The sequence below is a fragment of the Vicia villosa genome, linkage group LG1 (assembly GCF_029867415.1).
Source record: "Vicia villosa cultivar HV-30 ecotype Madison, WI linkage group LG1, Vvil1.0, whole genome shotgun sequence".
Lineage (NCBI taxonomy): Eukaryota > Viridiplantae > Streptophyta > Magnoliopsida > Fabales > Fabaceae > Vicia > Vicia villosa.
The window spans coordinates 217,214,557-217,234,121 of record NC_081180.1 but is presented as its reverse complement, the minus strand read 5'-3'; the positions used below and the strand labels follow the sequence as shown (position 1 = coordinate 217,234,121).

Genomic DNA, 19,565 nt, shown 5'->3' with positions numbered 1-19,565 from the left:
GAATAAACCAGAGCTCTTGATGCCACTTGTTAGACGTTGGCCTAAGGATCTAGAGGGGGGGTGAATAGATCTCTCAGAGTTTTTCGGAGTTAATTGAACTTTAAGCGAAAGCGGTTCTGAATCGACTCGCGTCTATTCCGAACCACTATTGAAACGATTGTATATGTGTTAAAACCACTAAACAGCTTGAGATAAACGATAAGAGAATGTCCTATAGAATCAATATGTCGCTCTAATGAAAATCGATTAACTTCTTATATGATGAACGATGTTTACAATGCAGTAATAGTGAAAGAAGCAAAAACACAAACACTTGGTGATAATGATCAAATTGATAGTAATTCAATGTGTGATGAATTGTGATATTTATACAAGTTCTTAATTCACAATTTTAACACCCGAATCGTTGATCAATTTGCAATTATGACCAAATATGAACAGAACTTAAATGAAAAGATAAAAGCGACAAGAACACGATATTTGTTCAGGCAGTTCATCGATCGTCCTCGCTACGACTACGTCTGCCCCCAATTCCAAATTGAAATTGGGAAATCTTCCATTGATGTTGAAAGCAGTTTATACAAAGAAGATAACAAAGCGATAAACAATAAACCAAATTTTTCGATCCTTTGAATCTTCTTCCCCCTTAATCTTGAGTCAGATTAAGGTCTTCCAAGAGCTTCACTTTGATCCCTTTCTGCAGTGTCTTGAATTGCTCGAACACTTGTTCTTCAATCTTCACACTCAGGTGGATCCTTGATGAAGCTTCTTGATAAAAACCCCCAAAATTCACCTATCTTGGAGGACAAAACCCTCAGATTTTATTCACCAAAAACCCCACAAATCTTCACCCACTAGGAATCTTCAATTCCGTTCCATGGACGTTATCGAACTCGATCACTAACCCTCAACACAAGAATGATTATGTGTAATTGTGTTGGAGATGATGAAGAACGAAGATGAGAAGCCTTTGTGTATCTTTCAGTTGTTGGTGTTCAGAAGCAATAATGAACCTTGGACAATATATATGAGAGCTTATCAGTTGGAGCAAAGAAAACCAGAAATTTTGGCATTTTTGATCAAATAGGTCGACCTCTTGTAGTGCTTAGGTCGACCTAACAGAGCTGCATATCCTTTGAATGTCATTTGTTCCCAGTTAGGTCGACCTGTTAAAGAAGTAGGTCGACCAGAATCCACTTCAGATGCGTTTTGGGGACCTTTCTTCAGTTTAGGTCGACCTAGTTGTTGTGTAGGTCGACCTAGCAGAATGATATGTAAATTTCTTCATTTTAGGTCGACCTGGGTTGGGAGTAGGTCGACCTGACTGCTATTTTTCTGAGTTCCTCTTATTTTGCTTGTGTTGAGTCGACCTATATGCATAGTAGGTCGACCTACTCTGTCATGAGTGACCAATGCTTGCTTTTCTTTGAGTTCTTCTGCTTGTGCCTTGGTGCTTGTATGCTTGTTGAGTTTGCCATGAATCAAAAACATCTTTGTGAGTGTGATCTTGTATTTACATGGGACATAAAATCGGAGACACTAATTCTGAGATATTAACTCTTGTTTCTTCTTAGCTTTAATTCTGAGAGTTACTATAGGAATTCTGAGAATTACTTATGTATTGAAAGCTTTGTTCTTTGTTAGTACAGTCTTGAACCATCACATTAACTCTTTGTTTGATAGAGGCTATGAATTGTTTAGATGATAAATTGATGAAATAACCTTGGAGTTTCTTTGATAAAATAGTTTTTAATATTTAAAACATTAACAAAATATGTTTCAACACCGTAAGGACAGGTAAAAGTTGTCTTCTCTTGGTCTTCCGGGTGGATGGGTATATGGAAAAATCCGGAATATCCATCTATATAGTAGAAGTATGAATGTCTAGCTAGGCATTCGAGTATCTGATCTATAAACGGAAGAAGGAAATAATCTTTCCTAGTCGCCTTATTCAACATTCTGTAATCTATACACATACGCCATCCTCCTTCTGTCCTTTCTGTAATCTATACACATATGTCATCCTCCTTTCCTAGGCACCATACGTCCACGGCTTACCCACTCACTATCCGATATCTGATATATAATATCATCTTTTAGTAACTTAAGAAATTCTTTCTTGACTACATCACTCATTATAGGGTTTATCCTTCTTTGGTGTTCTCTTGAGGGTTTTGAAATTGCTTCTAGCATAATCCGATGCATGCATACAGATGGGCTTATTCCTTTTAAATAGGAGATTTTGTACCCTAAGGCTGAGGGATATTTTCGTAAGATATCTAAGAGCTAATTTGTTTCATTTTGGTTCAGAGTGACATTAACTATAACAGATCGATTCATCTCTTCATCCAAAAACTCATATCTTAGATTTTCGGGTAGTTCTTTAAGTTCTTCAGATGACTTTTTAGGACACGGCATAGGATCGGGGGTAAGGGCTAAACATTCATAGAGGTTGTCATCAATGTATGGTTTTATTCTCTTAAATCCGTCATCCTCCAAAATGGGGGTCGAGGCAATTTAATTATAGATTCAACTCGCTCTAGTTCATTTATGCATTCGTCAATGATAGCGATTTCATAACATGCATCTCCAATCGCTGGTGCCATTAGGAACTTAGAAAGAATGAATTCAATCTTTTCATCTCCTACTTCAAAAGTTAATTTTCCTTTCTTAACATCTATTATGGCTCCGACTGTCGACAAGAATGGTCTTCCTAGAAGAACCGGAATTTCTTCATCTTCCTTAATATCCATTACTACGAAGTCGGTTGGGATATACAACTGACCTATCTTGACTAGTATGTATTCCAATATCCCCATAGGGTAGTTGACAGATCTATCAACTAATTGTAAGGATATTTTAGTCAGTTGAAGTTCTCCTAAATTTAACCTCTTGCAAATTACCAAAGGCATTAAACTTACGCTCGCTCCTAGGTCTAAGAATGCTTTGACGATCATATGATTTCCTAGGATGCAAGGAATGGAAAAGCTTCCAGGGTTCTTTTCTTTCTTGGCAAGTTTACTTTCGAAAATGAAGTTGCATTCTAAAGGTTTAGGATTGTCGAGTTTACGTTTGTTGGACATAATGTCTTTTAAGAACTTAGCATGTGATGGTATTTGGGTGATTACTTCAGTAAAAGGGATCTCTACATGGATTTTTTCTATCACCTTGATGAATTTTTTGTATTGACTTTCTATTTTGGTTTGTTTAAGTCTCTGCGGATATGGAATTGGTGGCTTATATGGTGGCGGTGGGGTATAATCTTTATCTTTTGTTTCTACTCTTTGGTTTGGTTGCTTTTTGGGTTCCTCTGGTTTCTCTACTTGATCCATGGGTATGACATTTTCCTTAGGTTTTTCAGGTGCACTTGAAGTTGGGTTCTCAGGTCCATCGTAAGCGGTTCCGCTTCTTAAGGTAATGGCATTTGCTTGCCCTCTAGGATTGGGTTGAGTTTGTCCAGGTAATTGTCCTCCAGGTGTAGTTTATGCGGTTGTGTTTGATCTACTTGCGAGATCAGAGTCTCAAGCATCTTATTATGGGTTATCATCTGGTCAAACTTGGTTCCTAGTTGTGCGATTAGTTCATTTGTATGAACGTTTTGGTTGTGGAACTCTTTATTTTATTGAGTTTGGGCCAGAATAAAATTGTCCACGGTTTCTCTAAGACTGGGTTTTGGTGGTACAACTTGCATAGGCTGATTTTGTCTTTGAGTTTGAAAACCTTGTGGTTTTGAAGATCCAGGATTTTGGATTGGGTTGTTATTTTTATAGGAAAAATTCGGGTGGTTCCTCCATCCAGGATTGTAAGTATTGGAAAAAGGGTTTCCTTGGGTGTAGTTAACTTCTTCTGAGCTAGGCTCATCCACTAGGTTACAATCAGAAGTTTGATGTCCTTGGGTCCCACAGAGTTTGCATTCCGATTGGACTGCAGCTACTGTGGTAGGGTTATGAGACATATTTTTGACTTTTAAGGCTAGGGCGTCCATTTTGTCCATGCAAATTATCTCATTTATTCCTCCTTGGGTCTCCTTCTTTTTTACTGTTGCTCATTCTTCTCCCCATTGGTAATTGTTCTGGGCCATATCTTCAATAAGGGCACGAGCTTTAGGGTAAGGTTTGTTCATCAGCGAACCACCAGCGGCAGCGTCGATGGACATCTTAGTATTATAATGGAGTCCATTATAAAAGGTGTGTATGATCAACCATTTCTCTAGGCCATGGTGTGGACAGGTTCTTAAAAGGTCTTTATATCTCTCCCAGGCTTCAAAAAGCGATTCACCTTGGTTTTGAGTGAACCTAGTGATTAGGTTTCTAAGGACAGCGATCTTGCTTGGGGGAAAATACCTAGCAAGGAATACTCTCCTTAGATCTTAAGTTGTTATCGAGTTGGCAGGAAGAGAGTCTAACCAGTTGTGTGCTTTACCTCTAAGGGAAAAAGGGAATAGCCTTAGACGAATTACTTCAGGCGAAGCACCATTTGCCTTTAGGGTGTCGGCTAACTGGATAAACACTTTTAGGTGTTGATTCGGGTTCTCAGTAGCGAGACATGCGGATTGGTTTTGTTGTACTAATTGTAATAGTGAGGGCTTTAATTCGAAATTATTAGTTGTTATAGCAAGGTTTACTATGCTAGAACTAGGCTCCTCATTAGATGGTTGGGCAAATTCCTTAATAGGTATTTGGTTAGAGTCTTCAGCCATAGCTCTTCTTAACCTTTGGATAAAAGGCGTGCTCGAGTGTAACGTTCAGGTTCCACTAAAGGATCTAATAAGTTTTCGTTGCTACGATTCTTACGCATCTACCGACTAATAAAGCCTTAGTCTAAATGGGATAACAACAGGGTACAAAATTTGACGAAGTTTGGTCCCCGGCAGCGGCGCCAAAAACTTGATGGGTCTGTAAACAGAGTCTAAAATAAAACTGCAAGTGCATAGCCTATCGAAGTAATATATAAGATTATCGAACCATCGATACCAATCGTCAATCTATCAACTCTATTGTTAAGTGGTTATCTAAGGCGGATGAGAATATTAGATATGAGTGGAGTGCAAGAAAATAAAGGAATAAAGTAAATAGCAGATAAAAGTAACAGGTTCGAATGTAATTCACGTATATCACACAGCGTTCCAAGCACACATGGACAGAATTATTTATGGGGCAATATTTTCTACTTATAGAAAGGAACAATTTAACGGGAACTTGTCGCTTTTGCGTACTAAGAATCGAGTTTACTCTTTAAGTCTACCCATTCATTTGTCACATATGAACAGTGCGCATTGCGTTCAAGTAGTGAACCTATTTTTAAGAATTCAATTACTTGTCTTAGTTGAAAAGTGATTTTAACTTGGAAAATTTAACTTAAAGAGACTTTTGGCTTTTGGCCAAGAATCAGATTTCAAACCCATAAACGCGTCCGAAAATAGTTTCAAAATAGTTTTCTAAAAATGTGTCAAAGATTTCTAATTAACCAAACAAACTCCTTTCGCCCTTTTTGTTCGGTCAATAACTAACCAAGTTTGATATTAAGTATGGACGGATTTCGATCTTACTTATAAACATTTAAACACAATAAAATTGAATTAAAGGTTAAAACATCCCCAATAGTACTTCTATTAATATAACATTTGGAACACGATCATGACAACGATCCTTACATTCTAACCCTTATAAATGTAGCCAGACATGGAAATAAAAGCGATCCTATAAAAACGTTTAGGCATGGTAAGAGCACGAAAATAAATAAAGTAAAAGCGGGTGCGAGAAATAAAGCAATTAAGCGAGCCTATAAAAACGTGTAGGCATGGTAAGAGCGGGAAATACATAAAATAAAGCAAGACAATAAAATTAAGCAATTAAATAAAACCTGCTCCAATCGGAATCTTTAAATCTGGTACAAACTGAAAGTAAATGATGAGGAAATGTAAATGGCGGTATGATGAACTTCAACCAAAGTGCTCCAAACCTGATTACAGACTCAATCTACACCGTGACAACTCTTCGATGTGAAGGGATTGTCACTTTACAGATACTGATGGTATATGACTTAAGTAGTAACTAAGCTTGGATGGTTGTTAAATGAAATGAAATCGCCTATTTATAGAGGAGTTGAGAAGGATGTTTTTACAGGAGTGCCCTTCAACTTCTTTTGAGTGGGAAACAAAACTTGAAGTCTGCGCCCGCGGCCTTTGAAAATTGAGAAGATCGTGTGATCCTGGAAGTTTGAGGGGCAGTTTGCTCGGCGCCCAGGAGGGAGGGTCCTCACCCGTGGCTTGTTCTTTTCTATGATTGTAGATCTTTTCGTTAGTTTTCCAACGCCTCGAACGGGGCGTCATTCTGATTTACGGTTTAGGAGTTATGGCCAAAAAAGTCAGACAACGTCTCGCGTGCAAATTGCTCCATTTCTTCCGTTTTCGCCTGTTTTGCTTTGTTTCTTCGCACACGCCTCTAAATTGACTAAGTACCTAAAAACAAACTAAATACCAACATAATAGTGAAAATTCAAATCAAAACAACTAGAAAACATGCATTAATTAAGTCAAATAAACGATGTATTTGCGTGTGATCATGTCAAGATTAGAGGTAGATAATCTTTCTTGTATTATGTATTTCTTTTTATACCTTGTACGTGAACAATTGATGATTAATATATGGTGAAAAACCTTGTGTTTATATTTATATGTGATTTGAGTTCTTATTGAGAAATAGTTTTCAAGTCTTGAACTAGGTTTTTCATCTATCAACAAATAAAGTTTAGAGATAGCTTTGTGAGTTGATATTCACTAATATCAAGCTTTGAATGTTATCATTTTGATAGTTAGATTGAGAGATCATCTAAGGATCAAAATAGTAAAACTCACAATATGGTTTATAGATGAAACATATTGAGAGGATATGTGATTATATTGATCATTTATGAGTTCACATGCTCTATTAAGAAAATACATATGAAGTAGATTATTGAACCCAAATCTTGACATGGTTTTACCAATCATTTTAAAACCAAAACTCTCTTTTTTCGATACTTGATACTTTTATGAGATCAAACAATTCCGTTACTAAAATCAAAACCAAAACCTTTTATGAAACTTAAGCTTAAAATAATTGTAAACTGTAGAATGGCAGTAATATCTCACCAATCCCTATGGAAACGATAATTAAAAAAGTAATCCAATATACTTTCAACAGTTCAACAATCAATTTACCAATTCAAACAATTATCAATCCGAATTTTCAACTCATGCAACATCAAGAATCGCAAATAATTCAAAATCCTCTTCACAAATTCAAGAATCAAAGTTATGACAAAATCAAGATTCAAATTAGTGATCAACATCAATTTATGAGCTCAACTTCACCAATTATTCATCAACAACAATTAATCATCAACAATTAATCAACAACAATTAACATCATCACCAACTTTAATCAACAATTAATGTTCATGTGATTCAACAATTTAATCATCACAATTCATTCATCATCAACAATTAGATTCATTTAAAAACAATCATTCATCAACAACAATTATTCATCAAGTATCAACAATTATTTATCAAGCATCAATTATCATCCTCAACAACAATTATAGTTCAATTCATACTTGATTCTCAAATTTCAACTCAATAATTAAATTCAAACAAAGATTCAAGAAAATTATCGGAACCAGAAGCGACGAACGAAGTTGAAGTGCAAAGACGGAGGGAGTGTGTCTGCGACTGCTTGTGAAATAAGGAGAGGGAACTGATCGGAATCGCGTGAAGAGAGGGAGGTCTCCGGCTGAATAAGATTGCCGAAAGTGGTGGTGTCGCGGCTGCGCGTGGAGGCGAGGGCGGCGAAGTTGGTGGTTCGGTGGCTGGTCGGACGTTGCACGGTGGCAGATCGGAAATGAGAGGGAGGAGAGAGTTCAAACTTTGATGATTTTTTATTTTTGGAGTTTTTTTGTTCTTAGTGTTCTTGATGAGAATGATGAAGTTGTTGTGAAAATTTGAGAGAGAATGAGTTTGATTCAAGAGAGAGAAATGAAAAAATGTTGTGGGAAAAGTGAGTGAATCAGTGAAAAGTGCGGGAAAATGAAATATATAGTGCTTTCAAAATTCGAATTTCAAAAAGTGCGCCAAAACGCCTTTTTGAGCTCCGTTAGATGTTATCTTTCCACTGTGTATTGTTGAAGACAAGCTGATCATATACGTCTTCAGTTGGACATTTGAATTGTATATGATTTTAATTCTTGTCTTAACTGCTTATGTATGTTTCTTGTACCATTTATAGCATCACTACATATTATTCTAGACATATATGTACGGGGTGTTACAGTTGGTATCAGATGACGAAATCGGTGAACTGTTGCCGCGGAATGGACTCGTTTCGATAAACGGTAAAAAAGTTATGCGCGTTTGAACAGCGGGAATCATCTGATCATCTGAGGCAGAAAACTTACGAAATATAGAATTTTCATGCACACCTCTCAAAGAATGCGATGAAACTCGATCTTCAGATCAAGATCCGAACTCGGGGTCTGAAGAGAAATCGTAGCCGGCAATTTTTTTGAGAGAATCAACGTCTTTATTGCCCTTGGATTATGCTTCTACTTTCTCTGTTTCTTCTACTTCATCTTGCTTGGAGATTTTGTAAATGGATTTGTATTGTATGCGATAATAATAAAAATTAATATATTTTATTCCTTTTTTACTTTTCAAAGATGCCAAAATATAAAATTTAATTAAAATGTGAATGCAAAGATATAAAAATTAAAAATGCCAATTTTATTGCAAATTCAATTCTTATAAAAATGCAAATGAAATAACTTAGATGATTACCAATGATGTAATAATGCATAAATGGTTAAGAAGTCAAATTTTAATTGATACAAATGATGCAGATAATGAAGTCAAATTTTGTCTTTGATATAAATGATGCAGATGATGCAACTGAATCAGATGAAAGTAATGAAAAAAAACGAGGGCAAAATTTAATGTATGACAGTAAGTGAAAAGCTATTATGTGTCAGGGATGATAACTAATCTGCCTTTCAGCGAGGAGTTTAAAGATTTTCAGGCACCTTTGACCATCAATTTTCTATACATATGAGGACATATGTCATCTTTTTGAAATACGATATGACATTTCTCCATATGTTGTCTGCTTTGTGTTAGAACATAGTTTGGTTCTAATCATATCTTAGTGTTTTGATGATAATAATTAAATAAATTTTGTATAAGTAAATGTGGTACTCTAATTATATATTTTATATTTCAGATGAAGTTCTAACTCAAGTACCATCAGAACATGAACTTATGTAAAGCTGAACAATCGAAGAAAGAAAAGTCACGCTGAAGTTCTAGAAGTTCTAATACATGAAGTAACTTCTAAATGCACCAACTGCTGTAGACAAATTCTGATAAAGCTATATTCACAAAGTCAAGACAGAAGTTTGTGAAGAAAAAGAAAATCAAAATGCAAAGTTCTGATACAAGATAAAATACTGTTAGAGACACAATGATTACAAGACGGCTGAAGCAGTTTTAAGAAACAAATTTAAAGAAGCGTGGAAAGCTCAATTCACCAACACGACACGCAACATTTATTGAAAAAACAACTTACGAGGAAGCAACGGACAACATCTTCCAAATGCTATAAATAGAAGATCATTTGAAAAAGCAAGAACAACTATTTACTTAGAGATACGAACGTGAACTATTACGCTGAAGAAAAATAATTCGTTCATACTATTCATATTCATTGTACTTAAACTTAGTGAAAAAATCACTCTTTTGATAAAGCTTTTTAGAAGTAATCTGAAACACTATTGTTAGAATTTCTTATCTGTAATTGTTCCTTGAGAGACCAGTTCGGTCAGATTTCTCAAGAGGGCTAGGACTAGTTAGTCTTAGAGGTGTTAGTCACTTGCAGTTGGCTTGTGCATTGTATTGTTAGTCACAACAATTGGTTGTGCATTTATAATCAGTTTGGTTATAGTGGATTAAGTCCTCGTTGAGAGAGGCGAAATCACCTTGACGGGTGGATTGGAGTAGTTTGAGTTCAAACGATCAAGATAAAAATATCGTGTGAATTTTATTTGCCAAAGAAAACCCATTATTCACCCCCTTCTAAGTGTTTTCATACCCTTCACTTTGATCATATGTTCTTCTTGGACAAGTTCATATTAATGTTCTAACATACTAGAACATCTTTTTGGATAACTTATATAAAGAATTAACATCACCAGTCAAGTAATAATGAGGCAACATTAATATTTTGATTATTCGATTTGAAGGCCCTTAAAATCATCCTAGGTTTTGCTTTTATACGAGTTAGTAGAAAGATATCATTTTACAGTTTCTACACCCTCTAAATTTGATATGCCAAAGCACGCGGGTGGATCCTGCTCCTAATCCAAAAGAGATAAATAGATGGTTGATAATTAATAATGAACCCACATCAAAGAAAGGAAAATAATCGTAGTCCCCTAGTGATTAACTAATGAGGTTTTTCTGACAGAAATTAACATTATTATGAAAATTCTAGTTAGTCAAAACCAACGCATATCAGATAAAAAAAACCTAAAGCTACCTTGTTTCCCCTATCTAGACATATAAACACCCGATTACCTCTAAAATCGGCTGAGGAATACGAATTGGCCTACACATCCACCTAAAAACCATATTCCATATGGAAGAAGAAACATCACAAATAACAAACAAATGATCCACTGACTTGTCCTATCCCAAATAAACACCACAACCACCCCACCACTGACATGTAAAATTCGACACTTAAGAAGGTTTTTCCTAGTAACAAATTTATTTAGCAACAGCTGTCATGAGAAAACAACAAATTTTGAAGGTGCCTAACTCTTATAACATCTAGCCATCCTCTGGATCACCCGATCAGACCTACAACTACGACCATCAACAAAGGTGAAAAAAAGCTCATATGCAGACTTTATTAAAAAACTCCATTCGTAATAGGATTCTTAACTCTGGCATCCTTCTGGTCTATTTAACCAGACCCATAAGAGAATCAATAGAACATCTCACAAGATCTTCCTCCCAGACAAATAAAATAAGCTTTCATCTAAAATCTTGACACTAGATACGACCTACCACTTAAGAATTTTTCTCAAGCAACCTCTCAAAGTATATACTAAAGAGGCTCAAACCTTTCCACACATCATGCTAAAATAGGTATGCAAATTATTACCTATCACATTGCTAATAATAGAGGTGAAACAATAAACAAACACATAATGCTTTGAGTCGAGTAGATAAACATATCTTTACCAATGAGAAACCCTCTCGAGACCTCTTTCCTTATGCCACATATGAAACCTAACCATTAATGATCCATACCTAGAAGAAATGATATTCCTCCACAAAGTAGTGTCTTCCACTAGAAGCCTCCACCGCCACTAGCTCGGCAAGGCCAAGTTAAGTTTCCTCAAATCCCTAACCCCTAAATCACCAAAAAAATTTAGCCTTAAACAAATTTGACCACTTAACTCAAGCTACCTTGACCCCTCCTTTGGCCCCCTCCAAAAAAACACCTTTGCATACCAACAAGCTTCTTCCACGCCATCTACCAATATCTTCGTAAAAGAGATAAAGCATGAATTTAATGCCTTCCCACACACCACTTTATCGTTAGTCACCGAAAAATAAAGTCCTTATATGGCCAAGATTAAGATACCATGAGGAAACACAATGGATGAGGTCTGGGCTGACTTCTGTGATGAAGACTAGATAAGCTTTTTGACCTTCCTAAAACTATCCATCTTCCACTCTTTCATGGAGACCTCTCTATCCCCAATACCAAATTTATCCAACATCAAGAGAGGAATTGATGTTTCTTCTAACACTGCAAATTTATTGGAAATAGCCACCAAATTGATCCCAACATGTGTACATCCCCACCAAACCATTTTTCACCAAAATCTTTTACCTTTAAATATGCTCACCCACATTAAAAGAGGCCATAATCGAACCCGAAGAATAAAATAAATGTTGCTCTAAAACAAAATCTTCTTCCACCGTAATCATTGAAAACCTCTTTGATCCTAAATAAACTTGTACTACTTCTTTCATCTTATCCGGAGTGATCGCCATATTCTTGACCCGTCGAAACTCATTGAAAAATTGCGACAAGGTGTTTGGTTCAATTATTAACACTCTCCCAAACAAACTACCCAACTTCCCAAAGCCATATTCTCCCCATAAATGAATAGTGAGACCGAAAACCTTCAAACACACCATACACCCCACCATTTCCATATTATAATCCCACCACAACACAAACTTAAAAATGAGAGCCAATTACTCTTTCTCTAAGAAGTTATCAAGAGCTTCATCTACTAACATGCTTAGTAAAATAAGAAAACATCACACATAAAAGTTAATTTTATATAAGGGAGGAAATTTAGCCAAAAAAAATCTCTTAACATTTTCAAAATCTAGACGACCTTTAAAGCAGCCTATGTGGTATTTCTCTCTCAGCGGTATAATTTCTCTCTGATCCAATGTAGATGCTCTTTTATGACCCATTAGTGGTATTAGAGATGATGGTTTGAGTAACAGACTAACTCCTTGCATTGAAAGCCTTCTTAACAATGTGGTAGTCAGGTATTATTTCTAATTGAAGTGTTGGAAATTATGAGCATTAATTTCATCAAGTTATGTTCCAAAATGAAAAATGTGAAATAGTGTTAATTGACAATAAATGCTTTATGAATAATCCCACATAGAAAGTGGAGTAAACTTTAAAAGCATTTATAAAGTCCTTGGATCAATGTACTTTCCAAAGGAGCCAAAGAGGATAAAGTGCCACATAGACATATGTGGTGGTCCCAAGCCTTATGCCACTTGTCTCTACGAAAAACACCATCGCCGAGGGCGTGGGCCTAGAGGCATTAGTGGCAGCTTGTAGACAGCACTTAGGCACATCACATTGGAGCGATCGGGCTATTCGCAGCGCTCCGGCCTTTGGCCGGAATACTGCGATTTTTTTTATTATCGCTCCAGATTTTGATCATTGCCTAAAGTTTGAATTTTGAATTTGAATTCGAAACACATAACTGTTCATGAAGTTGTGCATTGTATTTTATAAACCATTGCAAATATACATTGAAATGGTGTTGTTTCATCAAGAGTTGCAAACTTATGAAACAACACTTGCATGGCCTATAAATACATGCTTCTTATTTCGGAATCAACACACAAAATAATTATCCTCTAATATATTATTCCATACAGCTTCATTGCATTCGAGTTTCTTCACCGGTCTAGTGCAGACTTGTAACACCCCGATTCAGCGCGAGTGTATTTTTTTTCTTTCTAAAACAAAGTTTTTGAAATAAAAACATATGCGATCATCATTAAAATAAGTCAGAGTAAAGCTTTTCGGTCTAAGTCTTTTCCATAAATAGGCCCAGCGCAATGCCCAAGGTCATAAAATATTTGACCACTTGACTATAATTGCGTACAGAGTATTTGACAACAAGTAAAGGTCAAAACCACACACACAAATTAAGCATTCAGCTTTAACAACAAACTTCCCAAACAAACACAGACAACACTCTGAAACAAAACCCTAAACTGATCTTGAACTCCTAGCCAAAGACATTCACATCTCGCAAGTCTTCACGACACCAAGATACCTTAACCATCCCAAATTGCTAACAGCCTGGGTGGTCATTAGCCACAACAGAATAATAGTAGAGGGTCACAATCTAAAAACAGCATACATGAAGGAATAGACATATACAAGTACAACATGATGGATGTAACCACATGATATGTGTAACAACAAGAGAGATATAACCATACGATAGATATAACCACCATGACAGATATAACAACATGATATGTATAACCAGTTCAACATTTATTTCCACACATAGAGCAATGCACACATATCCTAAATGCAGACCTATATGGGTGGTGATCGCCCATCCAGTCGGGTTCCTCACCTGTGATCGCCCAGCCCGTCGGGTTCCTCACATGCATGAATTCCGGAATTTAACCTCTCCGCAGAGAGTCGTGGCCTCTTTCCACTAAAGGTGCAGTATTCTCCACTAACACCGACTCAATAAAATCCCGCAGGATTAGGTGGGCTCAATCCACTAGAGTCCTCACCCGGTGTAGTCCACTCGACATACATGCAACTATGATATGCATGAGTATACACTTTCTCTACATATACTAATGCAACAACTTACATAATCTTCACATATGTAATCATAAGCGCCAGTCAAATCATATATTCAATGAATCATATGAAAGTATGTTCACAAGTTTAGCATCACAGCATAAACACATATTCATAATTGGGCACACAACATTTAAACATTCTCAGTCGGATACACAATTATCACAAAACCCCAACTGGGCACACCATCATTCATACCAACACATATGCATTCAATCACATATAATATCGTTAGAAAGTGTCCTTACCTTAGCAAGCTTCAAACACATTCAACTTACGCTACATGAGAACGATATGTCTCTCTCGACGAGGTCTCTATCCAGTTCACACTTTCAACCTTTTAAAATAAACAATTTAATTAAGTTAACACTAACCCAATTACTTCCATAATTAAGGCTTTATCTTTGTCACTTACCTAATCAATCAGGGTTAAGGTTTTCTTATAGATTTGCTAACCTAAGAAGATTCCCTTAACTTGGTGAAATTCTAGTTTAAACACTTAGGCAATAATGACTTGAAACCTCTTTTCAAAACATAAAATAGATTTAGGAAAAACGGGCCCTATCGATGTTAAAACAAAGTTACTTTTAGCACAAACTCACAATTTTTTTGAAGAGGGTACCTTCGGTAATCCATTTTAAGCGACATAAAATATTTCTAGTTTAAAAACAATGGTAGAACTGTTTCAAATTAGAAAGGTTATAACTCATTGAATCTTGGTCCGATCATTGCGAACAATATAACCATTTTGATTGTTTCTAAAATGGATATAATGGCTCATTTTTGAATAAAATTATTAATTTAAAAAAATGAACTAAATTGACTTTTAAATTTTTCGGCCAATAGAGATTAAATATAGAGGCAGCCTCACAATTTTTCATAAATGAGACAAGGAATCGCGATTAGAACTAATTTAATCAAATCTAGAATTGAAAGATTTAAAATGATTGAAACTCTAAATTGAAATCTCCATGAACTCATTTTAAGAATATAAGGATAATTTAATAAACCACTTAATTAAAATAGATATATAAAAGAAACTGTGGAACTAATGTAGTTTAAGAATGAAACTATATTTGTGAGTAAAAACAACACTTTTATTTAGTTATTTTGATGATTCAATCATGCCAAATATTTCAATTATAACCATTTATATAAAATCATTTATTTAACATAGCAAGATATATTACATGATGAGAATAAATATTTTGAATTTTAAAATTAACTCATAAACTAATATTAACCTTTAATTTATGAAAGCCAAATTAACCAGTTTTTAAAATAATAACTTTTAATATATAACCATCTATTGATTTGTTTTCCAAAATAGTCCTATAATCATTATGTGTATAATTAAAATTGAATTTCATCTATTTGATTACTATTTCTTTTCTTTTTTGGGTTTTTAACAAATTAATTCTAACCAAATTTAAAACTTTGGTGAATAGGCCTAGAAACTATAATAACAAAGAATAAAACTTATTTAGTTATTTATTATTAACAATTTGATTTCAAGGCTTAGTTTTTAGTCCAAATCATCAAATTAGAAATTCTGTAAGAATATTATTTTTTTATTTTAATTTAGATTAAATCATTATATAATTTCATTTATAAAATAGTCGTAATCTTATTATATCTTTGATTGTATATAATACAATTTCAATAGAAATTAATTATAGTAGTATGAGTCTATTTGCAGTTTAAAATAAGGTACTGTCTACAAAAGGGAAAGGCCTGTAACGTGGAAAAAAGTTCAAACCCTTGGTCATGCATAAAAGATTTCTATATTTCTACTCAAGGTCTACAAAGATTACTGGTCACCTATTAAAACAACAAGCAACTTAATTTTAAAAATTGAAATAGTGGGACCTCAATTATCAAATTTTAATGGAATAGAAAGGAAGAATTGGGGACTTACAATTTTAATGGTGCTACTAGTTTCAACAAGCAATTCCAAACAACTATTAGTTTCAAACTCTCATGATCTCCCAACACTTAATTTGTTTTCATTATCTCTTAACAGATAATAAAAATGAAAGAAAGAAATAGGGTGGAAGAGTTTTACCGTGAGTGAGAAGATGAAGGAATAGAATGAGTCTTTAAATAGAAAGTCTAAAATTATACCATCCATTGGATTTAAAGGAGAAGACATGTGGATCAAATCTCCACACTTAATTCTCTCTGCTCACAGTATTAAAATAATAATAACCCAAGTAAATATCTAGATATTTTGATTGAAACGAAATATAAATGGAAAAAAGGTACCAGAATGAATAATAGTCGAACGTGTGTTTTATCGAAAAATAAAAATGAACATACTTAAATAATCTACGCGAAATAAAGTTATATAAAATAGACTCACAATGATCAAAATCATAAATAAAAATACACGGTTAAACAGGCTCTGGCAGGTAAACATGTGGCCGCAAACGGCGTCAAAAAAATAAAACGAGCTTACCAACGCGATCTACGCGCAACATAGATTAATAAAATAATCTGGTACAATTCAAAACTCAAAATATTTCGCCTACTAATTTTTCACACGGTGTCGAATCGCTTCAACCGATCAGTCTGTAAAACTTCTATTTTAATTTTGACACAATAAAAAAATATTTTGCATGGATAATTAAAACTATAAGAACATGATGCTAATATTAATAGAGTTTTGGTAGCACTTCGACATGGTCTCAAATTTATAGACAATTATATAAAAAATCAATAAAATAAAATAGCATAATACTATTTAATATTCTCAAATTCTAATTCATACTTTTGTACCTCTATGGGTCTTACATTACTACCCTCCTAAAATAAGTTTCGTCCTCGAAACTTAAGGTCGGTGTAACAACTCAACTAGTTATTACTAACGTCAACACTAGCACGATCAACCACCTATTGCAACCCTCTACAAAGTTGCACCGACTCAGACTATAGACACAAGGCTAGACATCACACTATGAGTTTATCACTCAAAAATTAGTGTTATAAGAGCATATTCATAAATGTTATTAGGCCTTCTAGGATCCTAGGTTCATGCTCAACTTTCAAAGTCACATTTCCTCCTCCACGTCACAACATATTACATTGGGTTTAAGAGAAGTCGTGACTGACTATCCTCCTGATAAAATTATAATTAACCTTACACATTACCAAAGTCGGCAAGACTCATTTGTTCCATTCAACATGATCTCGTCTACTATCAACAAGAGATTAAGGGTGATTAGTTCCTCAATTTGTCAATATGTAGGTGGGAACCATGATGGTGACACAAACCATTCTTGCCTAACTACAATAGCACTCTTTGCAACTTCTGCTCAAAGTCATATAAGGCATAAGGTACAATAATCTCATCGATGTTTACTAAATGTTTCCTTAATTTTCTTGCTACTACGATCTCGTCAATGAGACACAATATCCCAAACATGTTACATCCTCCTTTACGCTTAATTAGCATGGATTAATTATTGAGTATCCTTCAAAGAAGTAAACTCTAATACATCGACTACAATCCAACCTGTTTAGCTCTAAAAGAAGTTTTGCCATCTACGTAGAAAACTTCGCAAACTCACCAACATCCATAAATCCTTAGTTACTCCTTTGATTTCAATAATGTGGTGAATTGTATATATTCAGATTCGAGTCTCATCCCAAATTACAATCCTAATAATATCATCCCAACATCCGGTTGGTGATTGAAACTCCCCAATTTTTCTTTCACATGCCAAAACTATGTCATCCACAAGACACAAATTTCCTTCACACCAGACTTAAACTATTGCATCACACTCTAATACAACTACCTTATAGATGTTACAACTCCAAAATCCCTTATACTAGATCTTCTTCCATCATTTAAAATTTTACAACTCCAAAATTTCAGGAACCAACTGCCTAGAGTTGTTTCCCAACACATCATGATCTCTATCTTGTCAATTTCAACAAACATCTTTAATTATCGTGACTATCCAAAGATCATAATATTCTTTTATAACACACTCAAAATTTTCTGCATAAGTTCTTGCTAATCATCCTGGCACATCTATTCACTAATCAATTTCTTATTCATATATAAATTTCACTAAGGTACAAACCAACATATTTTTCGAAATCTACCGCTCTATTATTATTCCTCCAATTTCCTAGTAAGTCTCCAAACACAGTCGTCCATGACTTGAATAATTTAACCCTTGCCCATTCCAACTCTTATGATCACTTAAATTCATGGTGTTACTTTTACCTTCATCTCATATCAACTTTTTGCTCATTATATCCCGAACTACGTAGAGATCATCACTTATCCAGGTAATACTTTGTCTCTTACCCTTTATCATCATATGATTCATCCTTAATACTCTTTTTTTTCTAACATAGCTTAAGCATCCCAACTTTGCCCCTTAAGATACTTTTCATTTGTATAACGTTGTCTAACTTCCCTAATCGCTTTAAACACTAAACGCATGTTTTCTTCCTAGAGAAAATGCTTCATTACTATCCAAGTATTGTAATTGTTTCTTAATTGACATCCATGGTTGCTCTTCAATTCCAAAGAGATATCACCTTATTAATAGTTAGTAAACTTCATATCATCTCATTTTGATCTCACAAGAATGAACATCCAATAATTTTTCTACAAAGGTTCCCCCAAATAAGGTTCTTACTCGTAATCATTTGTAAGCTCAACTTCCACTCGTCCCCACTCAGAATCTGAGTGATGAGAACAAACACAACTTATAATCCATATAGTTACTAAAGAAATACCTTGTAGTTATTACTCGATTCAATAGTATGAATTAGAATTTGAGAATATTAAATAGTATTATACTGATGCGAGTTGGATATCAAATGTTGGAGATCATAAATCTACAACTAGTTAGATATTTACACTAGTTGGAGGAGCAATTTCTTGGAGGAGCAAGAAACAAACATGCATTACTCTTTCGTCCATGGAATCAGAGTTTGTGGCTGTCGCTTCCGCTGGTCAAGAAGCAGAATGGTTAAGGGATCTCCTTTTGGAAGTTCCATTGGCTAAGGATAATGTTTCAAAGGTTATGATACACTGCAATAGCCAGGCCACTCTAGCAAGATCATTCGGCGAAGTATATAATGGAAAGTCTAGGCATATAGGGCTTAGATGTAACATCCCGAAAATTCTTATTTAATTAATTTAATTGAGTTTTAAATTAATTATTGGAAATTAACATTTTATCGAATTATGTGGAAAAATATAAAATGTTAAGTTATTGCGCCATGCGGTGGAAATAGTAAAGTGGGGGTGTAATTGTGTAGGAGCCCATTTCTAATTTTATGTTTTTCATAAAATAAGGGAAAACAAGAGGAGAAGGAAAATTAGAACGTGAAAACCAGAAG

General features: G+C 34.8%; 1 protein-coding gene and 1 non-coding gene across 2 annotated transcripts; one reads left to right on the top strand and one right to left on the bottom strand.

The window, feature by feature from the left end:
* Window positions 1-2,471: 2,471 nt before the first annotated feature.
* Window positions 2,472-3,332, bottom strand: LOC131594947 (uncharacterized). Its single transcript, XM_058867150.1, has one exon. It carries the CDS (start codon window positions 3,330-3,332, stop codon window positions 2,472-2,474), a length of 861 nt encoding a protein of 286 aa, XP_058723133.1.
* Window positions 3,333-4,211: 879 nt separating this feature from the next.
* LOC131645378 (small nucleolar RNA R71) lies at window positions 4,212-4,318 on the top strand. Its single transcript, XR_009297003.1, has one exon. It is a non-coding gene; the product is annotated as a small nucleolar RNA R71 (small nucleolar RNA).
* The last annotated feature ends 15,247 nt before the right edge of the window (window positions 4,319-19,565 follow it).

Excerpts from the sequence above, each read along its gene's own strand:
- LOC131594947 (XM_058867150.1), bottom strand. The coding sequence starts at position 3,332 with ATGGATCAAGTAGAGAAACCAGAGGAACCCAAAAAGCAACCAAACCAA.